General features: G+C 43.5%; 1 protein-coding gene across 1 annotated transcript in view; it reads right to left on the bottom strand.

The window, feature by feature from the left end:
• Positions 1-12,730, bottom strand: part of FGD6 (FYVE, RhoGEF and PH domain containing 6) — a 91,433-nt gene extending 78,703 nt beyond the window's left edge. The window contains exon 1 of the mRNA XM_056574319.1: positions 12,591-12,730. Within this exon, the coding sequence (XP_056430294.1) occupies positions 12,591-12,600 (10 nt within the window). The 5' untranslated portion in view covers positions 12,601-12,730. The remainder of the gene's footprint in view (positions 1-12,590) is intronic.
• Positions 12,731-15,364: the final 2,634 nt, after the last annotated feature.

Here is a 15,364-nt window from a genome sequence, read left to right as displayed (position 1 = left end):
TGGACTCACTCCAAAAAATGATACTAAGTCTGATGATGCTCATTTGCCTGATGATTGGTGTCTGTAAAAGGGCTTTAATTCTTAGCCTGGGTTCACATAATGGAATCTTCAGCTGCAATTCCAGCCAGAGATCAGCAGGGCAGCAAGTGGCAACAAGTAGTCAGCGTTTGGACCGTGTGGACTTCATTTCTGTCCCCATTGTCAACAATGTATTTTTGAGCGGATCTGCCAAAAGATGGGATCAGCTAACGAACAAATGATGGGATCAGCTGACAAACAAGCGGATCTGCACAAAAGATGGGATCAGCTGACGAACAAGTGGATCCGAACAAAAAAAATGGGATCAGTTGACGAACAAGTTGATCCACAAAAAAGATGGGATTAGCTGACAAACAAGCGGATCTGCACAAAAGATGGGATTAGCTGACAAACAAGCGGATCTGCACAAAAGATGGGATTAGCTGACAAACAAGCAGATCTGCACAAAAGATGGGATCAGCTGACGAACAAGTGGATCCCACACAAAAGATGGGATCAACTGATAAACAAGTGGATCCACACAAAAGACGGGATCAGCTGACGAACAAGCAGATCCGCACAAAAGATGGGATTAGCTGACGAACAAATGGATCCACACAAAAGAAGGGATCAGCTGACGAACAAGCGTTTTCTTCATAAGCTGATCGCTTGCAGTTTTACATGACCCAATTATCGGGAACACTCATTTGCCCAATAATTGGCCTGTGTAAAAAAGCCTTGTACAGTCTCTGCAAATAAGTGACAATCTTGCTGATCGCCACTCCTTTGCTGCCTTTGGATGGGCCATTTAAAAAGGGCCCTAAGTTACAAGTTATGATGCTTCTCTTATAAGTCCCCTAGTACTCACAAACTTCACCCAGAAGGTAGCGTTATGCTATACTGTATCCCTGTCCAATGAGAACAGACGTGTCCACTGACAAATAAATATCTAGAGAAAACAGAAAATGTTAAAAAGAAAAAAAAAACACTAAAAAAAGGATATGGACATGGCAATAAAGCAATGCTACAATCTATCCTCCCCCACCAGCCATTCATAGTCTGTATGCCTTAGGGCTATATAGACGAGTCTTCAGCTACTCATCTATTTCAAAGGAAACAATTACTTCTCCAGGAAATTACCAGAAATCACTGACTTTCTTTAGAACTAAGATTCATTCTGCTTAGGATTTCCCATGTCTATAAAAAGATCAGACCTTTTTTATATAGACACAGAGAGCTCTATAGAGTCACACAGTTAACCGACCAGAAAAAGCTTGAATAAGTATGGTCCTAAAGAAGTAGCAGGGGCGGCTACAATCCTATAAAACATGAATGGTCTGGTTATTAGCCAAAAAGTGGACATACACCTTTGTTAGCATTTGCATAAGACACTCACTGAATGCTTTGCTAAAGAGACAACTATGCCAGTCTGTGTGTCCTTTGTAGGGTTGATGTGCCATTTTAAGAAAAGCACTGCTCATTTATAGACTTGTAAGTACTAAAATCTCTCTATACTGCTGACTATATGGAGAAACCATATAGTTAGAATACACTCACTGTAGTATACTTGTTGCACCATGTTGCTCCCTTTTGAAAAGCCTTTAGATGTACAGTTATTTTTAGAGATGTAAGGAAGTAACCTACATCTACCATGAAAATAGCCTGATCTTTTAATGAACCCGATACTGGAGAGAACAATGGCTTTCTTTTACCAGAAGCAATAGCCTCAAGGAAATTGTTGATGATGATGATGATTAAATGGCTTTCACTACCGTAGGTCAAATAGCAACCACTATATGCTCTTTTCTTTTATGGTCACAGGAGTCTTCTATATTAGACATGGTGGATGCTTAGCTGCACTTCTAAAGTTCTTACAGCTGTACAGAATGTTATCTCCCCTATCCTGCATGTTATACGTGTTATATTCTCCTCTAATCTTGTCATTTTAGAGCCATAGTAAAACAGCTAAAAGCTTATTCCACCTGCAAAACAGCTATGACCACAGGACACCTCGCTCCCTGCTGCTGTAACTTTACCCCACTATTTCTTCTGATCCCACATTCAGAACCAGCTGACTAGTGGGGGTCTGGCTGCAGAGACCCCACTGATGATGAAAACAGTGGTCGATTGTCCCCCATGTAAAGGGTGAAATAGTGCACATGCTTAAAGGGATACTCCACTGACCAGCGTTCGGAACATTTAGTTCGGAACGCTGTGTGCGTGCTGCGGGGGTTGGCCACGTACCTTGTGATGTCAACGCCACACCCCCTCAATGCAAGTCTATGGGAGGGGGCATGGCAGCAGCCTGTAATATAATCCCATTGATGTCAATGGGATTTTTTTTTTTTATAACCCTTTCACATTCATTTGCACCCGTCTGCGATCGTTTCCTGCTTTTTTTGACGGAAGAAAAGACGGTGCATGCAGTATTTTTTCTCCCATCACAAAACGGAAAAAAAATTGGATACAGGAAATTTAACACTGAAGTCTATGGAAAACGCATGAGCCTTTAATGTCATCCGTTTGCATCCGTTTTTTTTCAATCCGTTTTTACTTCTGAGCATGCTCAGAACAAAAAAAAATTTGGGGGGGGGGGGGGGGGGGGGTTTATTAACTGAACAATAACGGATCCAAACGGATGATAACATCCGTTTGCATCCCGTTATTGTCCTTTTTTTGGCGGGAGAAGAACGAAACGGGTCTAGACGGCTGTGCGAACGCAGCCTAAGTGACAAGCTGAGGATTTTTTTCTGCAACCCTCCCCCCCAGCAGTATATGAAAAAGTTTAACATACTGGAATACCCATGTTGAAATATGTGCTTCCTAATGCTATGGTTGCATAAAGCACACCTAGGCTAGTTTTACACTTTGGAACTTCAGGCCAGACAAAATCCATCCGGAGATTCTGAGTGCGGCCAGCACCAACTGAATCAGTCAGTGCGTGCTAGGACCACACAGACATTGCCATCTCCATAATCTGCGGAGCTGATTCCACCTGAAGAATGAACAAGTTCATTTTTTTGGCATTGGTATTGTGCACTGTGCAGCAGAATCCTATTGACAGCAATGGGATTCTGCTGCATCGGAATTCCCGACTGAAATTCCGCTCAGAAATTCTGTAGTGTGAACTTAGTCTTAGGGTATGTTCACACTACATAATCACGTAATTGTCGGATTCCATATTTAAATCCACATGAAAAAAAAAGCCCCATTGATTTTAATGAGACATCTGTGACCATGTTGGTTATGAGGAAGATGATGATCCACAAGGATACAGAAGGTAAGAAAGTTTTTTTTCGGCAGGCGCTCTCTGGCTTGGTGCTACAAATTACTGCGGACACCCAATAAAATAAATAACAAGCTTTATTTGGGTGTGCTTCAGAGTTACCTACTCCCTTTGTCAGGTCGATACCTGACCTGAGAAAGGAAGCAGGTATCTCCCAAAACGAGTTGTCCAAATAAAGTACATTATTTATTTCTTTTATTCTGTGTCCGCAGTAATTTGTAGCGCCAAACCAGCTAGCACCTCTGACATTCTGCTCCAAATCTGTTTGATGTGGATTTTGATAAGTACAGTATCTCCTTGTTAAATCTGCATGAAATTTTTACTCACTTATACAATGTGTAAACATACCCTACAAATACCCGCACAGCCTATATACCACAACATAACCATGTGCTTAGCAGTTGGGTCTTATGGGTATTTATCATAAAGATGCATAAGATAGATTATCACCCTATGAATTCACATGTCAGAGTGGGGATATAAGTGTCCTTGGAAGTACAGCTGGTTGAATTAGGTGAAAGGGTCAACCCATATTTTTAGCTCTTGCAAGGGTCACAAGGAGTCCACTGTCTAAATGTAATCTGGGCTATTAAGAAATTCCTAAAGCTACATGTAAATATAATGTTAGTTATATTGTAGCTGAACTCAGTGATAGAACCTGTGAAGTTATTCAAAAACAAAACTGTGCGTTCATCCCCAGTCCCTTCAGTGATCACAGCAACTTTGACAGTACATTTATGGTCTTCTTGATACTATACTATTATTTATAGTGTCCTACCAGCTTTCACGTTGTTTTGATGAATGTACAGTCATGGGCAAATGTTTTGAGACTGACAGTCATGGGTTTTCACAAAGTTTGCTGCTTAAGTGTTTTCAGATATTTTAGGGTATGTTCACACTGAGCAAAAATAAATAAAAAATACGTGCAATTTCAGTGCAAGTTCCGCGCGAAAAAATGAATGGAAATTCCACAACGGAATTTTTAAGCGGGAATTCCTCGCCAATTCTTCAGTGTGAACATACACTTAGTCAGATGTTTCTATGGTATATTGAAATACAATTATAAGCATTTTATAGTTTTTAAAATTTTATTGACAAATATGTTAAGTTTATGCAAAAACTAAATAATTCTTTTTCAAGACTTCTGCACACTTTTTTTGAGAATTAACCACAGGTACTGGAGATCTGAAGAGTTTCCCTGCCTTGAACCCAGAATTTCAGTTTGTTCACAGAGCCACTCACTTTTGCTGGAAAATGCTAATTGCTCTTGGATTGTTGGAAAAGGCTGCTCTTGGATTATGTTTAGGGTGCGTTCCCACAGGGCGTATACGCAGCGTATTTGACGCTGCGCAAAATTTACGGCAGCAGCGGGAAATACGCTGCGTATCCCTTGCTCACTATACACACAGGGCTTTCCGGCGGCAGCCCTATGTGTGTAGTGAGTTTTGGAGGCGGAGCCGCGCGTCACAGATACGCCGGCACACGGCCCCGCCTCCAAAACTCCCTACACACATAGGGCTGCCGCCGGAAAGCCCTGTGTGTATAGTGAGCAAGGGATACGCAGCGTATTTCCCGCTGCTGCCATAAATTTTGCGCAGCGTCAAATACGCTGCGTATACGCCCTGTGGGAATGCACCCTTAGATACGATTCTTTAAAGTGATACTCTAGAGGAAATTTTTTTTTTTTTTAAATGAACTGGTGCCAGAAAGTTAAACTGATTTGTAAATTACTTCTATTTGAAAATTATTAACCTTTCCAGTACTTATCAGCTGCTGTATCCTGACCACAGTTCTCTCTGCTGACGTTATAATAATAATTATAATAATAACGCTTTATTTATTGTCCTTAGTGGGATTTGAACCCAAGTCCCCAGCACTGCAATGCAGCAGTGCTAACCACTGAGCCACCATGCTGCCCTTAGCATACATCTGCTATGCATGGTTGCTAAAATGGACAGAGATGTCAGCAGAGAGCACTGTGCTCGTGATGTCATCAGTGTTCCAAAAAGAAAGGAATTTCCTCTGTAGCATTCAGCAGCTAATAAGTACTGGAAGGATAAAGATTTTTTTATAGAAGTAATTTACAAATATGTTTAACTTTCTGGCACCAGTTGATTTAAAAGAAGAAAGGTTTTCACCGGAGTACCCCTTTAAGATTGCCATATATTTACAATAACTGTTGGTCAATAGTTTTTCGGCCTACAATTATATCTACCGACCTTGCCATACACATAAGTGTTCAGCACAGCTGGATGTTCATGTGTCCTCTATGAAGAAGGGAGGGGTAAGCTGCAGCCAGAAAGCTGAGGTGGTCACTTATCTCTCCCAGAACAATAGATCGGACCGTTGAAATCCAACATGCATGACCATCCTCTCCACCAACATCCTCTGTCGATGTGAAGTTGGAAGGCCGCCATACACTTTAGACAGTGGGCCAAACCTGTTGAAGTTGGCGGGTTCAGATGACTTTTGTTTGAAGTGAATAGACACCTTTATACGCAAATCATAAAAATAATTGGTCTGTATAAACTGAAGGGTACATTCATAAAATAGATTTTGCATGCAGTTTTTTTTTCCACAGACATCTATGTAAAATCCACTACCCATTGATTCCAATTGGAATCTGTACAGTAGCTCACAGTATATTAAAATCTGCATTACAGAAAAAAGGTATAAACTGAACATGGCAGATTCTCAGATTTCTGATGTGGAATCTCTTCCAAAGCTGCAACAGATTTTTTTTGTTCTTCTAACTGCGAATTTCACGTCAATTTTAATGGGTATCTTGGCATGGATATCATATACACAGGTTAAATCTGAGGTGTAAACATCTGCTACAGAGTAAAAACCACAGCATGCTGTCAATTCTGCACCAAATGTTTCCATTGCATGTGCACCAGGTTTTAAGAATCCCAACCATATGTATTATGCAGTAAGGCTACAGTCACATCACGATTTTGCAATACAGTTTTTTTATCAGGTTTTTTTTCCCCCAAAACGGTATACAAAAACACCTGACAAAATCGTATGGATTATATGCTCAATGCGGCTTGCATTGTCTACAATGTTACAAAAACGGATGAAATACGGTTTTTATAGACCATTGCAGACCCATAAACAGAACAGAACAGCGAACAAAACTTTGGTTGACAAAAGCTTACACAAACGGATACATCTTTAGGGTACGGCAAGCAATAAAGTTGCAGATGGTTTTCAAATACAAAACAGTATTGCAAAAACGTGATGTGAATGCTCCCTAAATTTGATTGGAGTCGAATCCAAACTTATAATCTGCAACTTATCATAACTGATAGCTAAAGATCTGTTGTGAAACATACCCAGAAAGACCTCAATGATATATAACAGGTCCATCAGGATTTCATTTGTTTTTTTTACAAGAAAAAAAAAAAAAGAATTGCGCAGCATATTAGGAAAAACAGCGGAAAGCTGACCGATCTTAGACAAGCACTGGTGTGAACCTAAAAGCCTGGATGCTTTCTGATGTACAGACTGGGACAGCTCTCCAGGGAACAGAGCAGTCTGCTTTCAAGCTGGTAAAAAGGTTTCTTTGGCTTTCCATCAGCTGTGATTCATGGCTATCCAATACAACCGTACTGGGTCTCAATAGTGTACGGTTGAATAACTTCCATTTACAGGCTGACCACTCTTAACTGCCTTCATTGACAATGTGGACTTGTGAGCAGGGAGGAAAACTGTCCCTGGAAAGAACATCCATCTCTGAACCAACATCTCTCTCAGGGGATGCCCGCGTTTTACGCCCCGTTTGAGGTATACTTCAGCAAACCAGCAGAACGATATGCCAATAAATACGGTCTCGTACCTGCGCCTGAACCATTTATTTTTATGGACCGAACATAGTATAAAATGAACTATGTTTGATCCATTTCTAAGTGTAGGATTATAGTAGGACTCAAAATGTGATTTTTTTCCCCAAGCTTCCTTCTCTGAACATGACTTTTCTTACAATTTGTTCAGCAATTGCCCACTGAAATTACATCGGCTAACATACATTAAAGGGGTACTCCACTGGAAAAATTATTATTGGTGCCAGAAAGTTAAAAAGATTTGTAAATTACTTCTATTAAAAAAATGTTAATCCTTCCATTACTTATCAGCTGCTGTATGATTCACAGGAAGTTCTTTTCTTTTTGAATTTCCTTTCTGTCTGACCACAGTGCTCTCTGCTGACACCTCTGTCTATTTTAGGAACTGTCCAGAACTGGAGAAAATCTCCATAGAAAACCTCTCCTGCTCCAGACAGTTCCTGACATGGACAGAGGTGTCAGCAGAGAGCACTATGGTCAGACAGAAAGGAAATTCAAAAAGAAAAGAACTTCCTGTGAATCATACAGCAGCTCATAAGTACTGGAAGGATTAACATTTTTTTAATAGAAGTAAGGAAAGGAAATTCAAAAATAAAAGAACTTTCTCTGGAGTATACAGCAGCTGATAAATACTGGAAGGATTAAGATTTTTAAATAGAAGTAATTTACAAATCTGTTTAACTTTCTGGCACCAGCTGATTAAAAAAATAAAAAAATGTTTTCCAGCGGCGTCCCCCTTTAAAAAGGTTGACGTTTAAAATGTCCCATTCGCACTACGGAATCTCCACCCAAAGATATTCTAGATAGAGAGTCTGTCTGAAGCGAGCATCGGCAAAACATGCCGACACAAGACCCATTCGGAAATGTGCTGAGTCAATAGACCGCAATGCATTTCACAGCTGATTCCGCCGAAAGATGAAACCTGTTCATTCTTTCGTGAGGGTCAAGAATTTCCGCAGCAGAACATCTGCCATGGAAATTCCGTAGTGTAAATGGTGCAGCAGAATTCCATTAAGAACAATGGAAGGCTGCTGTACCCTATTTTCGTAAGCAGAATTTCGCTCAAAGAATCCGTAGTGTGAATGGGCCCTAAGAGGGGTTCAGACTAAGGAAATTCTGAGCATAATTCTGCTTAGGAATTGCTCTCGGAAATTCCTGTTGGATTCTGCTGCAAAGTCCGCACTTCGGAACTTCAGCGGTGGAGCGTTCCGACGCTAAACTTCATCCGTCGAAGTAACGAACATGTTCATTCATCTGGCAGAATACCGCGCTGAATGCATTGCTGGTTATGGGGACTGGCAATGTCCATGTTGTTCTAGCACAAACTGATTTAACTGGCGTCGGCTGACAGAAACTCCCGGTGGAAATTCCGTAGTGTGCATAGACTTAGTCTTCATGAGATGTTCCTGTCTAAGCTCAGTATAAACCAGTGTTTCCTAACCAGGTTGCCTCCAGCTGTTGCAAAACTACAACTCCCAGCATGCCCGGACAGCCGAAGGCTGTCCGGACATGCTGGGAGTTGTAGTTTTGCAACAGCTGGAGGTACCTGGTTTGGAACCACTGCTATAAACTATATTAGCGTCTGAACACTCATTTCGCAATGCTGTCAGGTTCCCCAGCCATCTGCTCTACTGATGTACAGTAAGGAGCGCACACATTTTTTTCAATGTTTTGCAGGAACATGTGGAAATGACTCCAGTTGGAAGAAAACTACAGTCTGGAATATGTACAGTAAACATCCTGTCCGCAGAGCACAAGCTGCATACAGGGGGAAGCACTTCACCTCTCTAGATCATGATATAGACAGACAGTGACACTAAACATTTCCTTCCCGAGGACACTGGATGGCTTATAGTGCTCCTCACTCACTACCAACAGGACCGAGTCAGGAACATGACAAAAAGGGATTCCGGATAGTGTGACCAGGGAAGCATAATGGCCCAGATTTATCAAACTGTGTGAGAGAAAAAGTGGAGAGATTTCACCACAGCAACCAATCACAGCTCAGCTAACAAGCTGTGGTAAAGTGAAAGCTGAGCTGTGATTGGTTACTGTGGGAAAATTCCTCCATATTTTCTCTCACACAGTTTGATAAATCTGGGCCAATATATTGGTTGTTTCTCCTTACCAGACTCATATAGCCAGGGTAAGACAGGGCAACCAAGCAGAATTTTTAACAACTTGACAGAAGAGGACAACATGAGGACTGTTGCTGTTTTTAGTATTTGTGGTGTGTGTATATATATATATATATATATATATTATAAAAGAGGATTGCAGCAGCACAGATTGGTCAAAAATTGAGGCTCTTAGCGCACTTTTCGATCAAAACGTGTCCCCCATCCACCACGAGGAGGTGGCCTCATTTAGGATGGGACCCTAGCACAAATTCTGAGCCTAACACTCAAATATCCACTCACCTCTGCTGGGCATATAGCCTCTGACTATATATATATATATATATATATATATATATATATGTATATACAGTGCTGCCGCCAGGTACAAGGACGGCACGGAGATAAGTTTAGGAGATGAGGCCATGTCATTGCCAGCGGTTTATTACTGTGGCAACTAAGCGTGCATTCACATCACGGTTTCACTCTCCGCCAGCCAGATCCAGCGAGTGAATTTCAAACCTGTCTCCTGCCGTTACCCTGCCATACCTAATTCATTTCAATGAGCAGAACGGAGTCAGCTTGTGACTCAGGATGACCGTAACCAATTTTGAACCAGACTGAAAACCATGTGCTTTTCAGTCTGATTTAAAAATAAGCAGACTGGAGTCACTAGCAGACTCCGGTCGGCTCATTGAAATGAATGGGGTATATGGCAAGGATACGGCAGGAGGTGGTTTAGGAGTTCTCCCTCTGAGAGTGAAAATGTCATGAACGCACTCTAAGGGTACATTCAGATGAGTGGACCCACAGCGTATCCGCCGATAGACCCCCTACAGGGTGCCCTTAGGTGTGCCTGCTTGGAGCAGCAATATGCCGCTATGAGCAGACACACTGAAGCGATGTGCAAGTCGCCGCGCATGCGCGGTATACTCACACACATTGCGACTGCTCCCCCTGCTCCACGAGCTAGGCCGAGAGCTGCCGCAGTGTGCGAGTATACTGAGCATGTGCACGGCTACTCACACATCGCTTCAGTGTGTCTTGGAGCTCCGAGCAGGCACATGTAAAGGCACCAAGCAGCGATCCTTCAGCGATGGATCCGCAGCGTAAAATACACTGTGGATCCGCTCGTGTGAACGTACCCTAAGGGTGTATTCGCACTTACAGTACAGTGGTCCCCCAACATACGATAGCCCCAACATACAATCGTTTCAATGTACGATGGCCTCTCAAAGGCCATCGTATGTTGAAGGCAGCATCAACATACGATGCTTCTGTGTGTCGGGGACATCGCAAAAACGGCTATCCGGCAGCGCAGACTTCTTCAGCTGCTGCCGGATAGCTGTTTAATGTGTCTTATGTGTCCCGCTCAATGATACTCACATGTCCCTGCCGTTCCGTCCTGTCAGTTTGCCGTTCCTCTGCTGCCGCATCACTAAGTTGCCGCTGCCCAGCGCCGTCTCTCCCCATCGCTGTCATCACATCTATTGGGGCGGCATGAGCGGCGACATGATGATGGCGATGGAGAGAGACAGCGCAGGGCAGTGATGATGAAGTGATACGGCAGCAGAGGAACAGTGAACTGACGTGCTGGAGCGGCGAACTGACGGGCACGGAGCGGCAGGGACATGTGAGTATCATTGAGCATCCATGTACTCAACATACGATGGTTTCAACATACGATGGTCTGCCTGGAACCAATTACCATCGTATGTTGAGGGACCACTGTATTATGCGCAGGATTTAAAGAGGTACTCTGGCCGTCACACCCCTCCCATAGACTTGCATAGCAGGGGCGGGTCGTGATGTCACACGGGGGCGGAGTCATGATGTCATGATACTCAGGCCCAGTGGTCGTCACACGGCAGATTCTGATCTGGCAGCTTGGCGTGCAGCTCCCCGAGGTGGGTGCTGAATGCAAGATTGCGGGGTTCCCCAGCGGCGGGACCCCAGCCTTAGGATGCCTTAGGATCGAAGCACCCCTTTAAAGTTGCAGAATTTATGCTGCAGATATCAATCTACACAAAATGATTGAGTGCAGCATCCAATATGCGCAGGACACTATACGTGTGAATACACCCTAAGGCCATGTTCACGCGGCAGATTTTCCACGGAAATATTCCGCTGCAATAGAGTCCTGCTGATTTCAGCCGCAGATGTTTCTGCGGCAGAAATCCGAATTCATGTTTATAGCTTCTGCAGATTCTGTTAAGAAATGCATTGCGGTCTATGAAGACGGCGCATTTCTAGGCGGTCCTAGCACCGGCGGAACATGCAAATGCGTACACATTCTGCACATTTTCAGGCTGTCTGTGTTTTTTTCCCAAACAGAGTGCCCCTGGTTGTTGCAAAACTACAACTCCAAGAATGCCCTTTGGCTGCCAAGCATGCTGGGAGTCTTGCAACAGCTGGATGCACCTGATTGGGAAACACTGTTTTAAGTGATAAGAGCCCCTATTGACACCTCTTCAGCCCAACCATGATCACTGTGTGCCACTGGGTCACCACGGCAGTCAGGGGTTTGAGTCACAGAATAAAGTCACTTCCTACCAAGGTGAAAGAGGTTGGAAATTCCCTTCTTCGTATTCAGAATGTGGAGCCGCTGTCAGGTAAGAAGGACCTCTATTTGCATAGGACTGCCTAGATTAAATCTTAGGCTGGGTTCAAATCTGCATTGTTTTTCTATGTTCCTTTGGAAGAAAAAAAAAAGGTGCTGGCGGATCCGCTGCACCCCAGACCCCAATATCACTCAAAAGACCTCGCTACCTTCTAATGGGGTCCATTGGGTTTCCGGCATTGTCTCTATCATCTGACCAGCAACAACAACAAAAATTCTGCATGCTGTATTTTATTTTGTCTGGTATTTTGGACGGAATCTGAAACAGCCCATTTGTAGCAAACCCCCAGCTGGAAATGAAAGTAGTCTGCACAGTTTTCATCCAGTGGATTCCATTCACTGACAGCACACATGGTAGTATATAGTCCCATGGATGAAGACTGCAGGGAAGTGAAGTTCTTTTCCCATCAGGATGACATGTAATGTATGTAGGCAGACGTGTGTATATATATGTGTATACAGTAGATCAGTGCTTCCCAACCAGGATGCCTCCAGCTGTTGCAAAACTACTACTCCCAGCATGCCTGGACAGCCAAAGGCTGTCCAGGCATGCTGGGAGTTGTAGTTTTGCAACAGCTGGAGGCACCCTGGTTGGTAGCTATACTCCGGCACGTCCGGACACACACACAGCCGTCCATCCCGAGCAGTAAGAATAGAACCACTCCGCCGGATTCCAGAGAACTTCTCCTAGCGCCACAACTCACCACAACTCATGTTCTCCGCTGGAGGGTCCCTCTAATCCATAGTAACGTGTGCCGAGCGATCTACACCCGCAGCTTACCGGGCACCCAACTCCGCCCTGTGCCCCACTGTCCGGACCGGGGCCGCCTGGAGAAGATGCCGATCCCCCTATACCATAGAGGCAGGCGGAGGGGAGTGCCCGAGTGACGTCAGAGAAGACGCTTCTCTACCGCCTCAATTCTCACTGACTAGATAACGCGCACACTGCTGCTGAATGTTAGCCCCGGGTATCACATGACACATGTACAGTAATTGGTAGCTTCACTGACAGACTTTATCCACTGCCACATAATGTTACGCTGGGTTCACACATTTAGGTCAAGATTTTTAGCCAAAACCAGGAGTGAGTCCAAAACACAGAAGAGTTGCTTTCTATTATCGTTTTTCCCCCTGTAAAGTTCCACTCTTGGTTTTTCATCCCTTTAGGGTGCATTCACACCATGTTTTCGCTATATAATTCCCGTATTCGGTTTCAAGTTAAAAACCATATGGAACCGTATAGAAAACCGTATGCATTGACTTAACATTGTAAACCGTATGTCATCCAGTTTAGGGTGCTTGCACACTACGATTGTAGTGTACGGTTGCTGCATCCGGTTGGGAGGGGCGAAAACCGGCCGCTCCCGTCTCCCAGCCGTTAAAAACTGTATATGGTTTGAAAAATTATGTCCGATTGCATCCGTTTTTTTAAGAAAAAACCTATAAGTTTTTAACTTTTCACTCCATTTTGAATAAAGTTTCATTTGTTTGATTGAAATTCCAAGAAAAAAAAAACTGCAAAGTCAAAAGCCGTTTGGTGCAAACCTGATGGAACGTACGCACATACAGTTCTGATAGAGAAACAGCAGTGCTTCAGCTCACCACAGGTGCGCACGGACAGGGCGCGGACCTCGCCCAAATGAACAGCAGAAGAAAGAGGAGTCCAGCGTCCAGAAACTCGGAGGATAATATTTATTCACCAGATGGTCATAACAGGAACACAGGGTACAGTGACACGTTTCGGCTTTACAACAAAGCCTTAGTCATACACGAGTTTTGTCCCGTGGACTTTCTTTTGCCCCCACATGTAGATTTGATTTATTCCGGACTTTACTTGATTTAAACCGTTTTGTTCGTAACATCACTTTACGTAAGCATTTTGTCAATATTGAGAAGAATACTGTATCTGATGTTACTAATACTTATTCTAGTGATGCTGTTGTATCGGATGTGTCCAACACAAACATCTCCTTGCATTCATCTCATGTCGCTGGGTTCGCACATACATCCCCATTGAGCTCCACGGCTAGCTTTAGCTTTTCTGAACTTGCCCTGGCGTCCAATTTACAGGATCAGTGTGATACCAGTTTTTCAACTGATATCCCTGACTTTGTCACTTCCAATAGGGACTTTTACCCCATCATGTCCCGTACCCCAGCACTAGATAATTTTCAAGATGCTTTGGAGTCAGATTTGACTATGCTGTCCATGCAAAACCATTCTGTTAAATATAATTTATCATTTAAACAAAGGAATGCTCTCAAAGAATTGGAAAACATGGACAGCATAGTCATAAAACAAGCAGATAAAGGAGGAGCGGTGGTCATATTGGATAGGGGACTCTATAGCAAGTTAAATATGGAGATGTTAAATGACCTAGACACATACAGACCCCTTCCAAGTGACCCGACTCCGAAATTTAAGAAGATCTTAGAGTTCCTTGTGCATCTTGGTGCAGTGAATGGACATATCACAGAAAGTATTGCAAAATATTTAATTATTGATAGCCCTGTTATACCCATATTCCATTCGCTGCCCAAGGTGCACAAGGGGGTATTTCCCCCTCCACTTAGGCCTATCGTGGCGGGGATATCTTCTCTCAATGAACGGTTGTGCGAGTGGATTGATTCACTTTTACAGCCACTCATTCCCACTATCCCAGGCTACATAAGAGACACAAAACATGTGTTAGAAATGTTGGACTTGATACAATGGCATGAGGGGTATCAGTGGGTGACGGCTGATGTCACCTCACTGTACTCTGTCATACCACATCATCTTGCTTTATCAGCCTTATCCTGGTTTCTGGAAACCTACTCTCGATACCCCGGTGGTCTCCGGGAATACATGCTATTGGTAGTAGATTATTTGTTAAAACATAACTTTTTTATGTTCAATGGCGTGTTCTTCCTGCAGACCACCGGTGCTTCGATGGGGGCGAAGTTCTCCCCCTCTCTCGCCAACATCTACATGTGTTGGTGGGAGAGGGGGATTCTCTTCGCCCCCAACAATCCCCACAGTCACGCTTTGGTGTGGTATGGCCGCTATATTGACGATCTCCTCTTTATTTGGAGGTCTGATGTAGCGGCCATACATGAATTTTCAGAATATCTCAATCAGAATGAGTTGAATTTAAAATTCACTGTGACTGTGGAGAAAGAGGTGATCAATTTTTTGGATTTGCGTCTGTGGTGTGACAGAGAAGTCGGCCAGGTCATAACATCTACCTATAGGAAACATACTGCAGTGAATTCCATCCTGCATGCCGATTCCTGTCACCCCAGACATGTCATAGAGAACCTTTCAACTGGTGAGCTCATTAGAGCTCGGCGTAACTGTACCCGAGAGGTTGATTTTAGTGGGGAGGCAGGTCTCCATAGGCAACCGCCTTAGAGCAAGGAATTATCCACAGTGGACCATTGATAAAGCCCTTGCGGTTGCCAATGGTAAAGATCGCAAGTCTCTGATGGGCACTACT

This window comes from Hyla sarda, chromosome 4 (assembly GCF_029499605.1).
Source record: "Hyla sarda isolate aHylSar1 chromosome 4, aHylSar1.hap1, whole genome shotgun sequence".
NCBI lineage: Eukaryota > Metazoa > Chordata > Amphibia > Anura > Hylidae > Hyla > Hyla sarda.
The sequence above is the reverse complement of the archived record's forward strand: the minus strand, read 5'-3'. Positions and strand labels throughout refer to the sequence as shown.